Source organism: Microtus ochrogaster, chromosome X (genome assembly GCF_000317375.1).
Source record: "Microtus ochrogaster isolate Prairie Vole_2 chromosome X, MicOch1.0, whole genome shotgun sequence".
Taxonomy (NCBI): domain Eukaryota; kingdom Metazoa; phylum Chordata; class Mammalia; order Rodentia; family Cricetidae; genus Microtus; species Microtus ochrogaster.
In genome coordinates, this window is record NC_022026.1 from 51,670,591 (window position 1) to 51,693,843 (window position 23,253).

Consider the following 23,253-nt stretch of genomic DNA (forward strand, 5'->3'; position numbering starts at 1 on the left):
AGATGACTAATTACCTGCTATTCAGTTACAAATGGCATTCAAATAAAGTTAGTAGTCTGGTTGAAATCCTTGATCTTACACATAAGAAAATTGGAAGTCACTAATAGTTTAAGACATGACAGCAAACATAGAACTGGAATAGGGATTACAATATGGAGACTTCTAAGTCAAGTCTCCTGGTTCTTCTAGAGTGTTGCTCCATTGGCACTGCGTTCCATTCCTAACGAAAACTGAATATTCTCAGTTATTATCTCAGCTGTATATCGAATGGTTTGAAGGAGCTGGGGATAAGAATGGAAGTAGGGAGATAAGATAGGATAGGGTCAAATCAAGTGAGAGAGTAGAACAGCTTAAAGCCTGTATGCTAAAGTAGAAGTAGTGAGCAGAATTACACTCTGGATATGTTTGGAACATAAGTAGACAGGCTGTACTGACAGATTATGTATGTAACTTACAGCCTATACCGCAGTTCTGCACACACTCAGGTGTTTAGTTGTAGTATGAGGAGCGGCGGGGCTGCGTCCCCAGCACCCCGGCCACCTGCTAGCTTATGCCCCAAAATAATTACACGGACACTGTATTCTTTTAAACACTGCTTGGCCCATTATATCTAGCCTCTTCTTGGCTAACTCTCGCACCTGGACTAGCCCATTTCTAATAATGTGTGTAGCACCCCTAGGTGCGCTTACCGGGAAGATTCTAGCCTACGTCCATCCTGGGTAGGAGCTTTACGTCTGCCTGGGAGAGGGGAGCATGGTCTCTGCTCTAGAGAGCAGAGCTGTCGAATCTGAGCTCACTTCCTCTTCCTCCCAGCATTCTGTTCTGTTTACTCCTCCCACCTATGTTTTAACCTATGAGGCCAAGCAGTTTCTTTATTACTTAAACAATGACCTTCCTCCATCATTTAGTAACTGCTTGATTTGTGTTTTCAACAGGTATCATGTGAGGAGCTGAGTAGCCAGTAGTGATCAAAACAGATGGTTTCTGCCTAAATAGACAGGAGGGGAAAAAAAAACACAACATGAGACTCAGAGCCAAGTAATTTCAATGATTTTTTAATTAATTAGGAATGACTCTAATGGAAAAAAAATGTGTGTGCAACAGTGAATGGGCTGCAGAAGATTTCTCCAGCATAACGAATTAGTACAGATGCAGGCTCTTCTTCAGATCCATGCTTTCCTCATTCTTGTATTGGCATGGGGTTTTCAAACTGCAGCTTTCATTTACCGCCGTTAATAGGCAAGATAAAATGTGACTACACTTCCATCCCTGTCTACTTTGGCTAAGCTTTCTGACCTTTCATACCTTAAATTCTGTCTCATTTACAAAACTGAGACGTTAACATGACCCTTCATATTGTGATATTATAAGAGTAAATCATCCTCTCTGACCTACAGAAAAATGTCTTCCTAAATAAATTAATGTAGCATAAAATTGTAGCTAGGAGTTACTGATTTAAATTATCTCCACTAACATATTATTACCTTTTCTGTTTTGTAGAATCCTTCCTTTCAATATAACTGTGAACTTGTATCACATGTCAGAAAGCATTCATAGATGATTGCCTTGGTGTCATTTTGTGACATTTGTGACATATTTCTTCTCCTTCAAATGGCTACTATGATTATATACTACTTTGAAGGCAGCAGTGCATTTGGTGGTTAGGAGCACAGAATTGACAGACATAGGATTGAATTTTACTCTGCCCTTCCTTAGGTGATCCTGAGTGAGCAGCTTTGCATTCCGTGCCTCGGTTTTCTCTTGCTTACTAGAGTGTCAATGATACCCTCTTTACAGCTGTTTTTGGTGGTGGTGGTGGTGGTGGTGGTGGTGGTGGTGGTGGTGGTGGTGGTGGTTTAGTTTGGGTTTTGGTAAGAATGAAAATTGATAACTTACATCATGTTCCTAATATTGTATCTAACACAGAATAATCCCTCAGTAAATAATTATCATGATCTTAGAATGATGGTTTTCATTTTCTAAATGGGTAGTTCTTTTTTTTTTGCTTTTTTATTTTTTTATTTTTTTTATTTTTTGGTGATTCTTGTTAACAGGCATTAATCACCCCTTCTCCTTCTCCATACCCTTCTCCATACAACTGTAGTAAGTAAAAAGAAGCTTTGCATAAGATAGGATATTGCACAAGCTTCAGTCATATTCTTTCCTACATAAGCTGGGAAAAAGTCATTCTTAATAATCATTGACTGTGTTTAATCTAAGTAGTTTGAAGAGAATGTAGCCTCATCCAAACTATCATTCTATATCATATTAGCTTCATTGATTATGTTTTCAAAGCATGAATTTTGAGTCAATGTGAATACATTTTAGTCGAAAAAAGTTCAGATTCATGAAGAGCCAAGAACTGCGTTACCCCCACTGAACTGAAACATCGAGTGTTACTTGCCTCTGTTCCAAGTTTATTTCATGTTGTACCTGAGTAAGAGTATCACCACCAGCAACTAACCAGTTAAGCTCTATGCTGTTTCTTGCAAATAGAAGATTTGTTTATTTAATATTTAGTGCTATTAGCATATACTCCACTTCTCATATTTATGCTCTTTTACTGCCAAAATATAATAATTAGATAGTAAGAGATAAAGTGTTTTACTTTATAAAATATTTAAGACTTCAAATAATTTTGTTTATTTGTTTATTTGAAAAATTAAATATGTAGAAGCAGCTGTCACTTATCCGAAGTACTTCAAATTGCTAAGCACCTTCTTGTCTTACGTAGACGAAGGGATGCTATTGGTTTGACTAGTCACTGAAGAAATCTTGGAACTTTGTGGAAAATTACAGTGAAAGAAAGTTGCTATATTGCAACAAGAGAGTATTTTGATTGCAAATTTTTCCATAAGTGCAGTAATTTGCAACTTGAGAAGAATTTAATAGTAGCTGAGCTTTCAAAATGCAACACAGAAACTGTCATTTTCTTCTACAATTAAAATAAGTGCTTCTGAAAATTTCAGGATAAGAATGACCCAAATTACCACCACCACCACCACCCCCCCCACACACACACACACTTCTTCATCCAAAAGACTGGAGAATGAAGTTTGAAGAGAACATCTGTGGGCAAATGAAAAACAAATGGTCTTTTCAGGCAAATGTCTGAAAAAGGATCTTTTATAGCCAAACAGAATCCTATTGCATGCATCACCATGGTTAAGAAGAAGATCAGCAATACTTTCATAATGGCTTTTTATTTTAGCACATTCTATTTTTTTGCATAGAATTACAATTTCAAGACATCCATTCATAATTCATCATATTATTATTTGCATAAATATCTTTTGACACAGATTTAATGTACTTTGGTCAACCACAGCTTGAATATAATATGTTAAATGTTCTAAAACAATCTCAGTGCAAATAATGCTAAAGAAGACTAAATAAAAAAGAATTTTCTTGATATCCCCAAAGGAATGGTCTACTAAAAAAACATATATTTAGGAATATTCTGCACACATGGATTACTGGACAGAAGACAACTGGTTTGTTGTCTACCGCTGCCCAATTACTTCGTAGGTTAAAATAACCAGCTAGTTAAGATTATATCATGGGCTCGTTGCTGGTGTTTTGCTCAGTCGTTATTCATTCACAACCAGGAACTCAGTTTATATTAAGCCCCATTATAGGCAGAGGACAAACCAGTATATAAAAATAATTCCTTATTGGAGTTCATATTTGAAAAGAAGTCTGTGCAATAAATAAGAAATATAAGCATATTTGTTGTTAAATTCTAAGAAGAAAAATCAAACAGGGAGTGTTAACTGCAGGAGGACTAACAATTTTATATAAAGAATGCTGAAATTATTTTAAAAATAAACATTTAAGTAATTACTTAAAGGAGATCTAGAGTAAGCCCTAATAATGTCTGGGTGAAGGAACATTGAGGTAACAGCAAGAGTAAAGACTGTGAGATAGACCTGTACTTTGGCTTGATAGGGAATCAGCCATTAGGGCAGGAATAAAGTTAATGAGAAGGAGAGTAAATGGTAAAAAGTAATAAGGGAACACATCATGTTCAAGATTAGGAAAGGATATGAATGTATAATCAGAATGAGAAAGCAGTGGAGAGTATTACATGTAGGAATTAAAATATTCTGAACATTTTAATAGGATCACACTGGCTCTTGTATTAAAATTGGAGAGGTTAAAAACAAAAGCAGAGAGAATGGTAAGGATACCTTTCAGTAATCAAGGTACCTAAAGATGGTGGCTTAGACAAGAGTGGCAATCATAAAAGGAGACTACAAATATATGTGACAATCTTGTACAACTTGTTTATGGTTTAGCTATAGGCTGTAAAAAAAAAGAACAAAAAGGAGGTGAACTTTACCCCAAGATTTTATACATTACCCAATAGGATGGGAAAAAATGAATAGCATTTACTTGAATATAGAAGACTGAGTAGCACATTTGACAGATGGCGAGTATTATATCAGTGTTATTCATATTAAATCAACTGAAATGGGCAGCCTATATAAATCAATCAAGACACCCTGGTTAGGATATAAATTCAGAAGTTGTTAAAGATGAGAGTATGTAGAACATTCTTAAAAAATTAAAGGGACTTTTCATTCTGTAAAAGCATGTTTTTCTTATGTACTGTTAAAAGAGAAAGTAGAAGCCTGGCTCTTCCCAGTGGGACCATATTGAATAAATCTCCCTCTTCTACTTGGACTGTTAGTTTGGCTTGTTGGGGACATGTGACTGGGCCTGGCTTGTTGTTGGGACACAGGTTATGACTCCTTCCGTCTGGTAATAATGGCAGCTATGGCAAGAATACCCATACCTTTTGAAATGCCTGCTGCCTGCAGCAAGTTGTCCCTGAAAGGAAGGGGAAAGATGGAAGTTCCTAGCAGCTACTGGAGTTTGTTTACTCTAGGGACATTTTTCTGTTGTTTCGTAAGAACTGGCATCTGTTGCTTTTTTTGTGATGATAATATAATTACATCACTTCTTCTTTCCCTATCCTCCCTCCTTTTCTCTTTTCAGTTGAAGGTCTCTTTTTTCATTAATTAGTGTTACACACATTAATATACAGATATATTCATAAATATAACCTGTTCCATCTGTGTAATGTTATTTGTCTATATGTTTTCAGGGCTGACCATTTGGTATTGGATAGCAAATTGTGTTCTTCCCTGGGGGAAGAATACTTCTACTCTCAGTGTTCTGTAGTTGACTATAGTTCTTGGGGTTGAGGCCTCATGGGCTTTCCCCATCCACTTTTGATGTCTGTTGGTTTTTGTATGTATTTCATGAAGCTGAAAAACGAGTCTTTGAGGTTAGTTTTGGTTTTTAAGAAACTGTGATTTTTAATAATTTCTTTGAGTTTTGCTTTCCAGATTGCTTTTGTGTTTTTTTGGCAACTTTGGGTTCTTTTGAACCTTTTGGTACAGCTTTGTCTTTTGGAGTTCTTCTGTTGAACTCTCTGAGCTATTATTGCTTGATTTGTTTATTTATTTATTTATTTTATGTGTGTTTTTGCTACATGTATACATGTACAGTGTGTACATTCCTGGTACCCTTGGAAGTCAGAAGAGTGTCAGACCCCCTGAAACTATGGTTATGGATGGTCATGAGCCACCATGTGGGTGCTGGAAACTGGACCCAGGCCCTCTAGAAGTATAACAAATATTCTTAATCACTGAGCCATGTCTCCATTCCCAAAGACTACAGTAGTTAAAGAGAGCTCTCAGAGGCATTAGAGGTGGCGAAAGAGGCAGAGCTCTGATGTTGCTGCAGTCAAAGGCTTCGGGGGAGGTATGCTTAGGTCTCCTTTGTCTTGGGTTTCCTTTTTCTCTTCAGAGACCTGTGTATTTTAATCCTCATCATAGGAATCTCTCAGCTCTAGGAGGAACCTTGGCTTGATTCTTCAAGCTGTGAGGTCTTTGCAGAGTTACCAGTGTCTTAAAGGGAAAAGCCTATAATCTAATAATAATCCCATTTGTTGGCCAGGCCTTATTGATCTGGAAGATTTTAAAAGCAGATTTAGAAATCTATTGAAATAGTTGGGATATCTTCCATGTGACAGGAATGTTCGAGGACTCTATTGAGGCACTGGGCTCTGTTGAATCATTTAAAATAGAATAACTGATCGCTGCTGTGATTTATGTAACTATAAAATATCTCTTGCTACCTTGGTATGCTGTAGAGAGAGCTGTAGCTGACTAGCCTTTTCTAAGCATGGGATGGTTTCTAAGAGAGCAGTGGGGCAAAAAACTGTCTCTGCCCCTAGAAATTCTGAAATTAACTAAGAAGCTTCTGCACAATTTATTTTTTGTTTCTTTTTTAACTCTTTGTGTGATGATAATAATGATTCTCATGACTTTTAACAATGTATGAATGTGTCTATAATTTGGGGACTATTAAGTGAAAATAGTTCTGTGCCTTTTTTTAAAGCTAACTATAATGCAAAAATTTAGATACAATTTGATTTTGAGACAAAAAAAAATGGTTTTACCAGACTTTGCCCCTAGCAGGTTTATCTCAAATACTAATTAGCTTACTTTTTGATGATTTGAGTCTGGCACTTTCAAATGTTAATTTTAGAAACTGATTACAAGATTTAGGAGAGATAACCTAAAGATAATTAAAAATAGCATTACATTTAATCTTAGAAAATGTCTGAACACGACTCAGAAGGAATCTTGAAGACCATTAAGTTAGAGAAAGGCAAAGGGGGCAGCCTCGGGAGTAGAAGTCTGCACAAAGTTACGTGGAGGAATAGGGGCCTCCAGGGGATGAATAAAAATGTTCAGTGTCAGGAAAGAGATGGTTGGGATTTGGGTTAGTAGATAGAATGGAGGGGGAAAAGTTAATTTTAAATTGGATTGTCACACAGTAGCTGCAAAGATCTTTAGATAACTGCACTGGGCATGGGAGGGGTGGGGGCTGCTATCTTTGAGAGAAACTGGAGTGTCATGTCTCCACTCAGCACCAGTGATCAAACTTAGTCAAGGGGAAGTAGCTTGCCCTTAATAGGCTTTGAGAAAACTCTGATACCTCCTCTCTCAGTATTTTCATGTAGCATTTTTCTTCTTGAAAAAGAACAATTGCAGAGCTTGCCTTTTTGTCTTTGTTGCCTAGGAAAATGTGTGATGGGGTCCAAAGGCAAGTGTGAAGGACAGATCCATACTTATTGACCTCCGAGCCTGCGAATGGCTATTTTCTATCTAGCTTAACAGTTTGCTATAAGTAGATACTGCATACTAAATAAGATAAACAGTACTATTCACAAAGGGGCAGTGTTAACCTTGATATTCATGTTTGTAGACAGAATAATCTTAGGATATATGCAGTGTACTATGTAACTTTGGCAGGTGAACCATGAAGAAAATGCCATTAATCTTTTTTGTTCAGTTAAGGTTTTAATGAAGTAGAGTGATTATTAGGGGCTAGAGAGAAGGCTCGATGGTTAAAAGTATTGTCTGTTCTTCCAGAGGATCCAACTTAACTACCAGTACCCACATGTACTAAGAGATGTAGGTAAATCTAGTTCCAGGTGATCCAATGCCCACTTCTGTGGGTACTGTATACACATGGTACCCAGACATACATGCAGGCAAAATTTACCTATACACATTAAATAAAAATAAATATTTTAAGTGATTATAGCTATGCATATTTACTATTTAAAAAGGTAACAGAAAATGCTTCTTATTGGGACCATCAAAAAAGCTTAATGAATAGTGTTATATTATTAAAAATGGCGGGAAAGAGAGAGACAGCATCATACAGCAGGACGCACTAAAGGATATTTTTATTAGGGAAAGGAAAGTGAAAGAGGGGAGGACCGAGACTGGCCTCTGGAGACAGGTGCGGTGAAAGAGAGGAAAGGGAGGGAGAGAGGCAGAGAGAGAGGAGGCAATCAGGACCGCCTTTTATGAGGGAATGCAGCTGTAGCAACGTAGCTGTAGCAACCTAGCTGATGACATTGTCCAGACTCTGAGCAAGACAGACAGAGTACTGCCTGAGTCCTCACAAGCGCATCCTGCCGGGTGACAGACGAGCAGAATACCTGAGTGCTAACATTCCTCCCTTTTTGTTTCTTATTCCATAGCAGGTGGGACAGGGGTGAGGGTGCTGGAGTTTTCAGAACTGCTTCCTGCTGACCTGGAGGTGTTGCATTTTGGGGGACATGAGAAAGCTGGGGTGCTGGGCAAGTCCTAGCATAGCTGGCTGTTTCACTGCTCTTCGAGGTCTGTGGGGCCTGGCAAGATGCTGGCAGAGCAGAGGACAAAATTAAGTTTAGGGAGAATTTTTTTTTCCTTAGGTCTTGATAATTAAGGGACGGGAGTCCTAAGACCAGGGAAAGGTTGGGAGGCTTAGGCTGTTGATTGACAGTACTTAATTGAGGGGTACATCTGACTTGTTTCAGGTGAATCCAAGTCGACTCCCTGGAGCTTATAAGAATTCCTAGAGTTCATGAAAAGATAGGTTTTAGACACATTAGCATTCCCACTGTTTAGACCCTATACTGAAATCCATATTGTAGAAACGGCAGTATACTCACACCAGAAACGATCTTGGTTGTAGGCATTAAAACTCTTTCTTCTATCCAAAAACTGTGATAGATGTTTTCTGCACAATGAAAAGCACCTTTTAAGTCAATAGTTAGAAAACAACTAAAGGGAATTTAAAATCCTGAGCTTATGGCTATGATAATACAGTGATATCATGAGTAGTACTCTGCCAGAGCTAGATTAGCAGTTTATCAGAATTCCATCAATTACTTCTAAGACTGTGAATGTTTGGAGTTTTATATCACAGTAGTATAGTGAGGGAAAGAAATCTGAGATATTTCATTCTCTTATACATCTCAGATCACTTCCTCCTTAGCACCACTTAAGCTTTCCCTCTTCATGTAAACAAACCTGAAAGTGCCATTTATCTAATCCGCCAGGACACACAGGTGGCTGACCACTCAACAGTCACTGCAGAGTAAGTTCCTTTAATCAAAGGGATGGTAAGAAGTTGTGAGTTTATCTCATTGTTGAGACTGGTAACGAGGCAAATTGCGTCTAGACCTAGTATTAACTCTGGAGAGTGAGGCCTGTGACCTAAATTTTACACAGAGAACTGAGAAGGCAGCTGAAGCCTTGGTTCCTGCTGTTAAACCGACAAAGCTACCTCTAGCCTAGTCCTCAAACAGCATCAAAGCTGTGCCTATCCATCTTCTTTGGAGGACATAGGGGTGCTCCCAGGAGTTGGCATGTCTCTCTATTACAAAAGGCCTTTTTAATTAAATATTTTAAAGCCATATTCCACAGATCTCTGAGCATTTGAGGACTGTGTGCCTATTAGTTATATCTAAGTAGACAAACTCTGTTTCTAGTTACTTGTTTTATGATTAAGTCTGAAAACATATACAAGGGACGAGGTAAGGCTTATCCCTGTAATTAATTATGTCAGTACTTACCATGAATACAATTAAAGAACTTGATCATTTATACAATGACTATTAACTTGTATTTCTTAACAGTTTACAATATGTTAGCAGCTTTCATAAAACTAGAAGCTTGGTGTTGAACACTTGGCAAAGACATAAATACATATGTGTAAATCTCTAAGTTAGCTTTTGTTAGTCTGAATTGTTCTTTATAGCCTTAAATTTTTATCACCATATAGAATATATTTTAAAGCAGAGTTGAATCACATATACAATATGTTGTAAAAAATTTGACCATATATTTTTATCATCATACAAAACTCCATACCAATCTAAAATATTTGAGACTTGTTCCTTCCTTAGTCTAGAAGGAAATACAATGAACAGAACTCATTAGGACTAAGAAGTATATGCTTTAACCTTAGTAAAAAGATGGCTGCCAGCCACGTGGCTGCCTACATCATGATGGGGTCACCAGCCAAGATGGAAGAGAAGCGACATGGTGGCTGTTTAAAACATGTTTTACTAAACAATAGTTATATGTACACATACACACAGTTGAATCCAAGTTACATACACACAAAGTTAAATCTAGCTTACATTCACACATACAGAGTTAAATCTAAGTCACATACTTGTACACACAAGCGCACACACACACACACATTTTATACATATATATATATATATATATATATATATATAAAACATTAAACAGGAGTTGAATAAATTAAAAGATAGTGAAAACCAAAGGAAGCTGGCTTCTCCATTTCTTGGCTCCCACATTGTAGCAGACTTCAAGAGGACGATATAAGCAGGTTTTGGAGCAAAGAAAGTGGAGAAAATGGGCCGGACATTTAGAAAGGAATAGCAGACAGATATAAGCAGGTTTTGGAGCAAAGAAAGTGGAGAAAATGGGCCCCTTTGTTGGGCCCTGCCACTGAGCAGACAGGCCACACACACAGAGTTAGTCCAAGAGGCTTATTAGGGAATGGGGAGGGCAGAAGAGTCAAAGGCCATGTCAGAGTACAGACTTGAGAGAGGCAGACATATAAGAGGAAGGAGAGAAACAAGAGAGAGAAAGGGCAAGAGAGTAAACTGGAGACAAAGTAGTTAAGGCAAGAGACAAGCAAAGAGAATGAACTCTGCCTGGTGGATAGTTTTAAAGGGTACTTGTGTCACATAGCTGATGGCAGAAAGGAACCTAGTGACATGTAACTACTTTGGGCAGCAGAGGCAGGCTGTTGCTGTGGAAACTTAACATTGGGATTCTTTAATGAAATAAGAAGAGTCAAAGGTATAATACCCCAGGTTTTTTTCATTTGATACTGTTTATTTAATGAAAGGGGGAAAGGCGGCTTAACAGGTTTCATAGGTGAGTAGAGGAGCAAGGAGAGAGAACAGAGAGAGAGCATGGAACAAAGTTTACAGTGGACAACGCAGATCCCACAAGTGAGATAGAGAAATAAGAGCCAAGGGTCTGCAATTCCTAGCATCCCAGGAATTCAGAGAGTATTGGATTTGAGAAGGCACATGCTGCTCAGTGATTCATCAAACACAGACCAGGGGTCAGGGCTCTGAGCCCGAGAGATGAGAAGGCATAAGCTGGCCAGCAGGTCATCACCCAAATGTCCGGGGACCGTGGGAGTGCTCAGCCCCGAAAGACAAGTGGTTGCCTGATATCAGGGCTTGTTATGGAGGCAAGAAACCACAATCATGAGACAAATTCTCACTCATGGGAAATAATCAGAGAAGGAGGGCTCACCAACAGTACCAGTGTAGGATGAAGGGGTCCAGTGATCCATTAGTTGCAGAAGTGAGACTGTTGTATGTGGACCAGATTCCAGGGTCCTGGCATGCTTTGGACTGCTGGTGGGCAGGAGGAAGCACCAGAAGAATCTGCTGAGATCACAACACCAATGTTATTTAAAATACAGCAGGAGAGAGAATTGCCATCATGGGACAGAGCTCACATGGTGGATATTTTATTGGGAGGAGGGAAGGGACGAGACTGGCATCTGGACACAGATGCAGTGGGAAAGAAAAAAGAGACGGATAGAGAGGTAGAGAGAAAGAGAGAGAGAGAGAGAGAGAGAGAGAGAGGAGGTGGGTAGGGCCACCATTTATGAGGGGTCTTAACTGTAGGGACACAGCTGATGAAGTTATCAGGACTCTAAGCAGATCAGTATACTGCCTGAGTACTGGTGAGTGCATCCTGCCACTGACAGGCCAGAATAATGCCTGAATGCTAACCAATATGTTCTTCAGATAGATTGTGATGGAGCTTTGAAAAGAACTGGCTTTCACGATGCTTTGAAAATGAATCAATTTTTGATGATCAATAAACATTATAAGCTTATATTTTAATCTCTCTCTCTCTCACACACACACACACATACACACATACGCACTTCTCTCTCCTGCATATGCTTTCAGATTCATTCTGCCTTAAATACATAGCAATAAAACAAGCAGACAGATGGCCATAGTAAGATAGATAGATAGATACATAGATTGAGAGAGAGGGAGAGAGAGAGAGAGAGAGAGAGAGAGAGAGAGAGAGAGAGAGAGAGTGAGAGGGAGAGGTATGTAGGTAAGTAAGTAGGTAGAAATAGATATCAGAAAGGGAAAAATTCTCTCTATCCTCTAGGAAAGAGAGATGTCCACAGGTTCTTTAATGAGAACCATGAACCAAATTGAGATTAGCAGTGTTGGGAAATTAATAATTAACTCTATGGTTGAAACTAGAAAGTCAAAGAGAGGTGGATCTATATCTGTATGTTTTGCTAAAGATAAAACCCATGGCCAAAGTTAATTCCTGGTGTCAACAGGATATAAAAACAACCTTTTACTCAGAAACATGGGCAAGCCTCCCAAACGTGAGCTGCATTAGTGAGACATCAGGCCCTGTCATCACAAATCGTCCTGGTTAGTGTCTGAAAGGACCCAAGAAATAGAGGCAGGATACTGTAACGAACAGGGCCAGGCCTGCTTGTTTGGGTTTCTGTCCTGCCCTTTACCCCACAACTGTTTAGCCCCAAAGAAAATCACACATAGGTCTCCATAAATTATAAGCTGATTGGCCCATTAGCTCTAGCCTCTCACTGGCTAACTCTCACATCTTGATTAATCCATTTTTCTGACCTATGTTAGCCATGTGGCTCAGTACCTTTTTTCAGCGGGGCAGATCACATCCTGCTGCTTCGGTGGTCTGGGCAGGAGTGGGAGGAATCAACTTCCTCCTTCCCAGAATTCTCCTGTTCTCATTACATCATTTCTACTTCCTGTCTTTTTCTTTCCTGCCTATATTTCCTGCCTGGCCAATCTGCGTTTATCTATAACATGATTGACAGAATACAGACAATTCTCCCGCACCAGGACACAGCAAAAGTCTTGGGAAGAAAAGAAAGAAGTTTCTACTTGATCTAAAATTTTGAAGTGTCTAAAATAACTTGATACTGAAGAAAGGGCAGTGAACTGAACAACCAGGTGATATGTTACACACTAAATAAAAATATAGCACAATTACAAAAGTACTTCAATTTCAAAACAAAACACAAAACTCGAAAATGGTTGCTGTTCTAGAATCAGTACCAACTGGCTATTCTTACATATAATATAAATATCCTTAAATGTAAAAATATTGTCAGTTAAATAAGTATAATAGATAAGATAAAGTTTATTGGATATAATCAGAGAGAATTAAATAAAATGGAAAAGAATTAATTTACCTAAAGGACAGTGCAGAATGATGAAAGGAAAAACATGAAAAAAAATAGGTGATAACTTGACACATGCCAACATTCATCTAAAGAAAAAGGAGCTGGTAAAGACAAAGTTTGAAATAAATAATAACTGAAAGTGTGCAGAATGGAAGAAATAATGCAACCTAATGAATGCTCAATGAGATTAGGATAAATTATAATTTGGACACTTAATAAAAGTGTAGAATATTGATAATGAGAAAAATATCTTAAAAGCTAATGGAAGACTAAACATAGAATTTAGTAGAGTAGATAGAGATACCTTAAGGGCAACATTAAATGCCAAAAACACAAAATGTTCAAATTGCCACTCTGAAGCTAGGCATGGAGACTCATACCTGAAATCCCAGCAGTCAAGTTACTGAGACTGGAGGATGTAGAGTTTGAGGCCAGCCTGAGGTACCTAGTGAAATCCTTTAATAAAAGTTATTTTAAAATTGTTCATTATTTTAAATTGAAGATATACCCAGCCAAACTGTTATTCAAATTTATTTTTATAATTTTGAGCATAAAAATAGAATTTAATTCTTAGTCTATTATACAAGAGCCTCTAAGATATATTTTATTTTAGCATGAGCCAGAAAAGGTTTCCTTAAAGCAATTAATCCTTTCATCTTATAGAATATCAATGTCATTTGAAAAATAAGGAAATATCAAAGATGTTCCTCATTTATATTCATAAAACATCTGATTTTTTTTAATGTGGCTACATTTATTACATACCTGGAAGTTCTTAGTTTTCAACCATATAGTACTCTGAAATCATGATCTTTATGGAAATATTGCGTGTTTATATGGAAAGGCAAAATTATCTTGTTAAAGAAAACCTGGAGAACATGAACTATTTTTTTCTGTAAATTTTTAAGACCTTGAAACTTTAAGGAATGGTATACAGAAAGCATAGGAGGAGGCCTCAGACAGCTTAGTAATAGGACATATGTCAAACGTGCATTGATGTCTAACACCATAATGAACTGAACTAAGAAGTATAAAAGCATAACACATTAAATAACCCAGTTCTTATTAGCTATTATTAATCTTGATAGCTTCTGAAAAAAAACCAGACATCGTCTCAGCTTTGTCATCTTTAAGACTAATGAGCTAGAAAGCTAAGATTACATGAGGGGACACAAAAGGAAGAAACTGAGTGAGTAATTTCATGCAAAAACTAGATGGGAATATATTAAACACACTAGCCGGAAATACCAATATCCATAATGAGTTTTGTCTTTTATTATTCTCTCAATAATCATCTATAAACATGATTCATGCAAAGGTTACTATGTTTTGCATATATTTATATATTGATATGTGTTTCTATAAATACACTTATGTGTATTTATATACATGCAAGACAACACAAACATTTAGGGTGTTGGGTAATTATATTTCTGGATTACACTGTATATCAAGAGATTAGCTGACTATAGCAGGTACCCATCAATATATTTATAAATCATGCACACAACAAAAAAATTATAGAAATATACTATTTTAGGAAGCAATATATTAAATATTAATGTGAATTTATTATTCAGCTAAAACAGGAAAATTTTATATAATCAAAATCTATTTAACCCTTATTTGCTTGTGTAAAAAAAAAAAGAAAAAATTGTTACAAGAACATTCACTTGAAAAAATGCCTGTGTTTTTTTTTAAACTTTTTTTTATTTATTTATTATGTATACAATATTCTGTGTGAACGCCAGAAGAGGGCGCCAGACCTCTTTACAGATGGTTGTGAGCCACCATGTGGTTGCTGGGAATTGAACTCAGGACCTTTGGAAGAGCAGGCAATGCTCTTAACCACTGAGCCATCTCTCCAGCCCCCGACCCACACATTGAGACAATGGGGATGATCTTTCGGGAATTCACCAAGACCAGCTAGCCTGGGTCTGAAAAAGCATGGGATAAAACCGGACTTACATAGCAGACAATGAGGACTACTGAGAACTCAAGAACAATGGCAATGGGTTTTTGATCCTACTGCACGTACTGGCTTTGGGGGAGCCTAGGCAGTTTGGATGCTCACCTTACTAGACCTGGATGGAGGTGGGCTCCTTGGACTTCTCACAGGTCAGGGAACCCTGATTGCTCTTCAAGCTGATGAGGGAGAGGGACTTGATCGGGGGAGGGGGAGGGAAATGGGAGGCGGTGTCGGGGAGGAGGCAGAAATCCTTAATAAATAAATTAATTAAAAAAAGAAAAGAAAAAAATGCCTATGACCTAATCCACAGGCAGTCTCTGTTCTCTCTTAGTTACTTAATCATAATTCATCTTATTATACCAGTGAAAAATTTATGTTATCTGACTAGAATCAGTAACCTATAGTCATTAATTGGAAGTTAGGTGAGTCAGTACAGCTCTGTTTTTCCTCCAGACATAGTAAACTGTTGAATATGTACTTAGTATTGAGTTGTTTAGCTATAACTAGATACATGGAATAGTGCAAAGGAACTATTATAATATCCCAGGGAAAGTAGGTAGGAAAGATATACAAGTATAATTGCATGGTATGGCCAATGATTTAGATGACACAATACTGTTTCATTGATAGGACAGTGGTATTGGATGTTATAATCCACAAATATTAGAGGCAGTGGCTGGGACATGTTCAAAATACCAGCCATATAGTAGTGGGGTTTGGTAGTTGAGGAGTGGGCAGGTTCCTATGTCAGAAGCAGATATGAGGAACTGGAGTGCTGATTCCATTGACAAGATCATTCACCACTAAAAGTGATATAAGTATGAGATTAAAATAGTGATCAAACTGCTTCACTAAAACTGATATAAGTAGGTATGAGATTAAAATAGTGATCAAAGTGCTTATAGATTTAGAGACTTAAGGGAGACAGAAATAAAAAAGACATTTGCCTCCTGGTTTGTCTGATTATGTAAGAACCAGATGAAATGTTGTGTTAGAAACCACAGTGATGTTTGCGGTGGTAAGAACATTTTCTTTCACCAATGTGTTGTGCCCTGGAATCGCTCAACAAAACGAGGATCCTGACAAGTCTTCTCCTGGTCCATGGAAGATGAGAAAGTAATGTCATTGTATGCATTTGTTTTGAAATATTAATGGGGAGAAGCACTTCTCTAACCCAGGTTTCGCGTCGTCATTCAGCTGGTGAGAGTTCTGTGTAGCCCCATGGTTCTCTGATTCACACTCTGCATATGAGATAATAATCTTCCCTATCTTTAATTTCAGACATTTCAGCAGTCCTCTCTGCAGCACAAATCAAAGAAGAAGAACAAAGGTAATAAAAGAAAACAAAACTTGAACTTCTGTTGTACTATGATAATAATCACCAGCATATTTCAATAATTCTCTCATTGCCTTGAAGCCCGTGTGGTTTCAGATTACTTACCATGCAGATCCTTTGATATCATGTGATCTCAACAAGTCTTGAGATGAAAATTGCTATTTCCAATTATGTTGTCATCATATGTGGAAGAAAAGGCATCAAAGATGCCTGTATTTTCTGTGATAACACAATTAGAAAATGATAATTTTAAGATTGATAGTGTCTTACTTTCTTTTAGGGTTTATGAATTAATCTCTTATCTTTATGCACGTTCCAAAATTAAGAGTGTTGCTACTTACTATCTTTAGGAGCCATAGCAGGCAAGAGCAAAAGACGAATTTCTTGCAAGGATCTTGGCCGTGGTGACTGTGAGGGATGGCTTTGGAAAAAGAAAGATGCAAAGAGCTATTTTTCACAGAAATGGAAGAAGTACTGGTTTGTCCTGAAGGATGCATCCCTGTACTGGTACATTAATGAAGAGGTAAGACAGAGCACATTTGTGTTCTCATCGGTTCATTATCTGTAACAGTAATTGTCAACATTTGAGACATATGATTTTAGATCGTATCACCCTCAAGCCAATTTGGGATCCATCTTCAGCATTCCGGAAGACCTGTTGCTCCATTTTTCTAATGTAGCAACATATCTGAAACACAGTTAAAATATAGAGAAATTCTCTGTTTCTAAAGATACCAAGCAACTAATGTTGTAGTTTAACTAAAAACGGAGATTTTTAAAAGCTCTTGCTCAAAGTTTTATAGGGATTTTCTTTTTCTGCTTTGAAGGAGGGGACTGCTTAGCAACTGAAGTCAGTAATTGTTTCAATTTATTTCAGTTTCTCCTAAAGAAAAAAATGAACTAGTAGACTAATATTGAAATTAAGTATCCATTACAATTGGACCACTTGAGGGAAGGGGCATGTTTAATGTGTTTTAATTGTTCTTACAACTTTTCTAGTTTGTTTGATATAACATATTTGTATCTAGACTAATCATGTAACAATCAATCATGTATCTCACTGAATTGTCAAAGTGTGTTTTATTAGTTGATTTTTTTTCCCGCTTGACACGGCATTACTTGTTTACTGTGCATCTCTACTACTTTGGTGTATTATAAACATATAGATTAATATATGTGTACATATAGGGTACTTGCAGTTTTATACAAATAGGATACTAAGATATTAAACAATTTGCATTTAAAGGGTAATTCCTTAAAGTTACCATAATTATTAGAACTTTGCTTACAACGTGCACTATCTAGAGAATTTGATGTTCCCTGAACAAGCTATTACACTGCTGTCTTACATCATGCTGAAAGAGCAGAATCAGGAATTACACTACATGACCAATTGTATTTATCTCTTCATCTGCAAAAATGAAAATAGTGATGCATATCACACTAAGCTTTCTTAGAGATAAATAAATGAACCATGTCTGACAAAATGCTAAATGTTCAAATAATGTTATTCAATGAAGACTTATTTGGAAAATCTTAAACTAATAATTTCCTATATTCTTATGTGAAAATATTATTTCTTGTTTTAATAATTTATGCCAGTCATATAATGAAATAAAAATCTGTCTTACTAAGTATGTCTTGTTTATAGTAAGCAAATATGAATACATTTTATTTGCTAGATGTACCAAATTTGGATGCATATCAAGTAGCATCAAAATACAGTATCTCTATTTTTCTTTATTGTGATTTACTTCTAGACTAATTTATAAGACAATCTGTTTTCTGCATATACTAAATTATAGTCTATCTTTCAAATTATAAAGGATGAAATTTTTGCGTGTTTTATTAATTAGTGCCTATATTTTAATCATTGACAAGTTGTTATTACTGTTATTCATGTAAAATATAAATGAATATTTTTGTAGTACATATTCCAGGAAAACCTTATTGTTATTTTAGGGAAATAGAGTATTTTATGTTGCATCATTATGAAGAGATAATATTCCAAATATATTTCAAGTTTTAAATTAAGGGCATCAAAAGTAACATAAGCTAGAAGTCAAATGGAAGCATTTTCTTTAACGCAAAATTGAAAAAAAATATTTAAATACAAAAATTTAATACTCCTTCTGTATATAACATTAATTTCAGTTGCTATCTACAGCTCAAACTTTTAACTTTTGCATAGTTCATTAATAATAGAAATAACACAAATGCACATATACACAATGAAAGAGAACTGAGAGTAGCTTTTTTTCTTCAAAATAATGAAAGGGAGAGTAATCTTACTTCAGTTTGATACAGAAAGAGTTGTGGACTGGTGTAGCAGTTCCAATACAATTTTGGAATGGTAAACATCTACGAAGCTTTGTTACAACCAGAGCAAGGGACAAGGTTTAGCCACCGAATCACTTCATACTTGATTATACTCAAGACTAATATAAGGCTTTGAATAATATACCTACCTGGTTTTATTAACTACTATTTAAGAGAGGAGTACTTATGAATTTTATTAATTTTTTAGATTAAAAATGGTATTATGTAAGAGAGATATCTGAAACTGCATATTTGAAAATCAAGTTGACCTACTTAATTTCCAAACTATTGAATACCCTAAAAAATTGTTATATAAAAAATAATTCAAATTTGATTAACAAATTGCTATGAAAGAAAATTTGAATTGGTAAGCAACTCCATATTTTATATCTAAATATTACAAGTGATAGAAAAAGGGGCCGGAGCGATTTAGTCAGCACTTATTTCTAGCACCTACATGGTGGCTCACAACCTATTGTAATTTCAGTTTCCGGGGATCCAGTGCCATCTTCTGACCTCTGTCAGGCAACAGACATGCACATGATGCTCGTACATGAATTCTGATAAAACTCTCATACACAGAACATAAATCACACCTTTCTAAATGATGGAAAATTTTGTACTAAAAATGTATAGCTGTTTTGTGTATCTGGTCTGAAACGTTTCCTTTTACTTTTTTTGGTTTATGTTCTAAAGATCAAACCCAGAGCTCAATACATCCTGCACAAATGAGTACTCTACCACTGAACTACTTCTACAGGCCCCAATTTGTTTTTACTTTTCAGCCCCTCAAAAAATTATAAAGCATATTTTACTTTATAAATTATTTTCTATCCTCATATTAATATAAAAATAATGTATATATTTTAGTTTTTAAACATTCTAAGTTTTTAAAATATTAAAATTCCCTTTAATTTATGAATATGTAGAATTTATGAAATGTAAGTAGAATTAAGAACAAAATGAGTAGCACATTTATTACTCTAAGTATCTACATCACACCTACATGGTATAATTAGCTTCAGACTTCCTTGGTATGATACACTAATCAAAAGTGTTGCTTCTTTAGGATGAAAAAGCAGAAGGATTCATCAGTCTGCCTGAATTTAAAATTGATAGAGCCAGTGAATGCCGCAAGAAATAGTAAGTTCATTTTACTTGGAGAGAGGGGGGGGAAAGATAATTTATTTTGCAATTTTCTTGATTTTAAGTTTTTGTTTATCTGATGATTTCAAACTGAGAGTATAAGAAAGCAATTTTGAGGACAGAGCAAGCATACAATTTTACTTATTTCTGTCATGATAGAAGCATTATATATGTGAAGTTAGGTTAGGCATTGCACTAATTTTATCCATACAAATTATTTAGTTTGAGCCGAACAGTTCTCAAAATTTTTTCTCTTGCATGTGCAAACATATAAAAACACCAGTGATGATGTTAGACAAGGTATCACTATATAGCTCTGGCTGTCCTTATAACTCACTTTGTAGACCAGGCTGGCCTCGAACTGACAGAGATCCACCTGTGTCTGCCCTCCAAGTGCTGGAATTAAAAGCATGTACCACAATATAATATATTTTGATTACATTCTTTCACCTCTCTGAACTCATTTACGCCGTTACAGGTACTTAAAATCATTTTCCAATTTGTCCAAAAGTCAGTGAAAATATTTATTGTTTTATTCACAGTGCATTCAAAGCCTGCCATCCTAAAATCAAAAGCTTCTATTTTGCTGCTGAACATCTTGATGACATGAACAGGTAAGGTATTATTTTCATCTCAATTACTTAATTATGCCTCAAATTCAAAATCTAAGCCTTGTCTTTAATATTCTTTAAAGAATTTCATTGTAGATTCTGTATTGGTTAATTAAAATGGTTATACATGACATACTTAATTTTAAAAAAATATTTGCCTAATTCATGATTTAAATTTCACATACAATACAATTTATATTTTCAAAATAATAAAGAATATCATTTTAAAAATTCAACTTTTGTTGACTGTCAATTTTACCACAAAAGTACTATAAGTAATATAAATCCAAAATAGTACCATAAAAACCAGGTTTTTAGATGTTAAATTTTAGGAATATATCTTAACATGTATTTCTAGATGCTCAGAAAAGGCACACAAAACCTGACTTATTCAGGTGCTAAATATATTTGGTAGAATATCCATTTCAATGATTTAAATGTAGCTAGTGTGGTAATTCTTCCTGTCACATTCACCTAGCACTGGACAGGACTATGAAACCAACTGGTTTGACTCTGCTGGGTTTCCTCGGTGGCTAAAGAAAAGCCTGCATACATTTTCCTCTACATGTGCCACATTGTTTCACATTACAGTTTTAGTCACTTTAAGGTTGCTTTTGTTTTCTTTAATTTCCCCTCTCCATTTAATGAAACGATACAAAATGAGTTTAAAAATCAAAAGGTCCTCCCTTTTACAGTTGCAGAAACTAATGCATATTGCATGTGATTTCCCTTAGGAAGAGGCACCAAAGTGTAGTGAAGTGACCAAAACTGTGACCCTTTAGACAAGACTGAATCCCCGATTACAATTTATTAACTATGCAAATTTATGCAATAAACTTAGCCTTTCTGTACTAAATAATTGACCCTTTTATAGACTGAGAAAAACTATCCCTCTCAGTAGGGATTTTTTAACTTTTAAATACTATATTAGTCTTCAGTAGCAATAAGTATTAATGTCCATATACTTTTGTTCTCTTAACTCATTTACTTTTATTTAGATCTCTAAAAATTATATCTAAATATTTTAAGCACAAAAATTGTACTACTTCATAAATATACTTAAGCAGAGGAGATGAATGCTTAAGCTACTTTTAGAAATAAAATTTTTGACACCTGAAGTACAACCATGGTTTCTAAAAAGCAAAAGTGCATGAAATTAAATTTTTATTTGTGGTTTGTATAATTTATTATGTTATGTATGTATAGATGGACGGATGGATGGATGGATGGATGGATGGATGGATGGATGGATGGATGGATTTAGTCTAGTGTTCTGTCTGCATGTACACCTGAAGGCCAGAAGACGACACCAGATCTCATTACAGATGGTTGTGAGCCACCATGTAGTTGCTGGGAATTGAACTCAGGACTTTTGGAAGAGCAGCCAGTGCTCTTACCACTGAGTCATCTCTCCGGCCCCCTAATTTACTACTCTTAAAATTTCATACCAGCACTAAGAATTTTCAGAGATTTTTCTCCTTGTTCTAGAAGTGAAAATGTTTATTCACCTGTACATGATGGAGGACTCGTGGCTCTCTATTTTTGGTGCTATAATTATCCTGCAATTCTATACTTCTGTGTCCATGCTATCTGTTTAACCAAATGATAAAGTCGGTTCCCTAGGGATACACATGAAGGGTTTGCATTATAACCAAAATAAGAGTAAGTAACACAAATGAGGATCTCTTGTATCACAGGATCAATGTATTAGGTGTCAGTTGCCCCCCTGACTAATTATTAAGAATTCAAATAATTTAACCATTCTTGATATCTGCTAATTTAGAACCATTTTAGCTCGCATTGTTGGTGCATTTTATCAACTCTAAAAACCTTTCTCGACCTACATTTGCTACTTGTTCACAGTATACTGAAAAGGATGTATCACTACTCTTCCCTGATACTTCTATAAGTCTAAACAACAGAAAAGAAAAAGAAAAAACTAAACCAAACCCATGTCATTCATTTTATTATTTTAAGTAATGTGTCAAAGAAAAGAAACATCTCATCTAAAATGTCAGCACCACATTATACTTTTAAAAGTCTTGTTTTATGTAAGACTTAATGTATTATATATTTTAGAATTATCGATGTAAAAATTGAATTTTTAAATTTAATTGTAATGTACCTTTATTCTTTTCCTTTGTTTTTCTTTCTCTAATAATTTTATTCTTGGTATGTATTTTCAATAGGCAATTTAAAAAACTTGTTAATAGGATAAAATAGTCAGTGCTAAAAACATTCACACAATATTAGTGATATGGAGAGACACCCATATACAGCTTTGTCTGCTTACCTGATTATTATACATAGCAAGATAATGTGGATATTGATTTATTCCATATGTACTCTTTGAAAACATGCCTGATTCCAGAGAGGATATTTTTTTAAAAATAAGCATAATTATAGTCAATACATGCTTATCTGATTATTTCATGGCTTTAAAGGTATTATAGTTTTATATAAATTTTATCATAGTACAGAATAATATATGTTTGTTCTCTAGATTTTGAAATATATACTATGCCAGTAGTAACAGTGCCTAGTAATTAGGGTAAAAAAGTACTCCTTAAATTCAGTTTTCCATGAAATCTCTATACACAAATGTGTGCACTTTTCTAAGTGTGCATGTATGCATGTGTGTGCATGTATCCTTGTAACTGTGAGTTACTTGTCTCTTAGTGTATTAGGCTGTGTTACTCTAATCATATTCCCTAACCTATATATTCATGTTCTAAAGCATTAGAAAATGA

The 23,253-nt window shown here is 35.8% G+C and overlaps 1 protein-coding gene across 3 annotated transcripts in view; it reads left to right on the plus strand.

Moving 5' to 3' along the window:
* Positions 1-23,253, plus strand: part of Cnksr2 (connector enhancer of kinase suppressor of Ras 2) — a 212,663-nt gene that overhangs the window by 142,453 nt on the left and 46,957 nt on the right. For all 3 annotated transcript variants that reach the window (XM_005358807.2, XM_013350566.2, XM_005358809.3), the window contains 4 exons: positions 16,373-16,421; positions 16,778-16,950; positions 19,816-19,889; positions 20,435-20,506. In XM_005358807.2, coding sequence (XP_005358864.1) covers positions 16,373-16,421; positions 16,778-16,950; positions 19,816-19,889; positions 20,435-20,506 — 368 coding nt within the window. The remainder of the gene's footprint in view (positions 1-16,372; positions 16,422-16,777; positions 16,951-19,815; positions 19,890-20,434; positions 20,507-23,253) is intronic.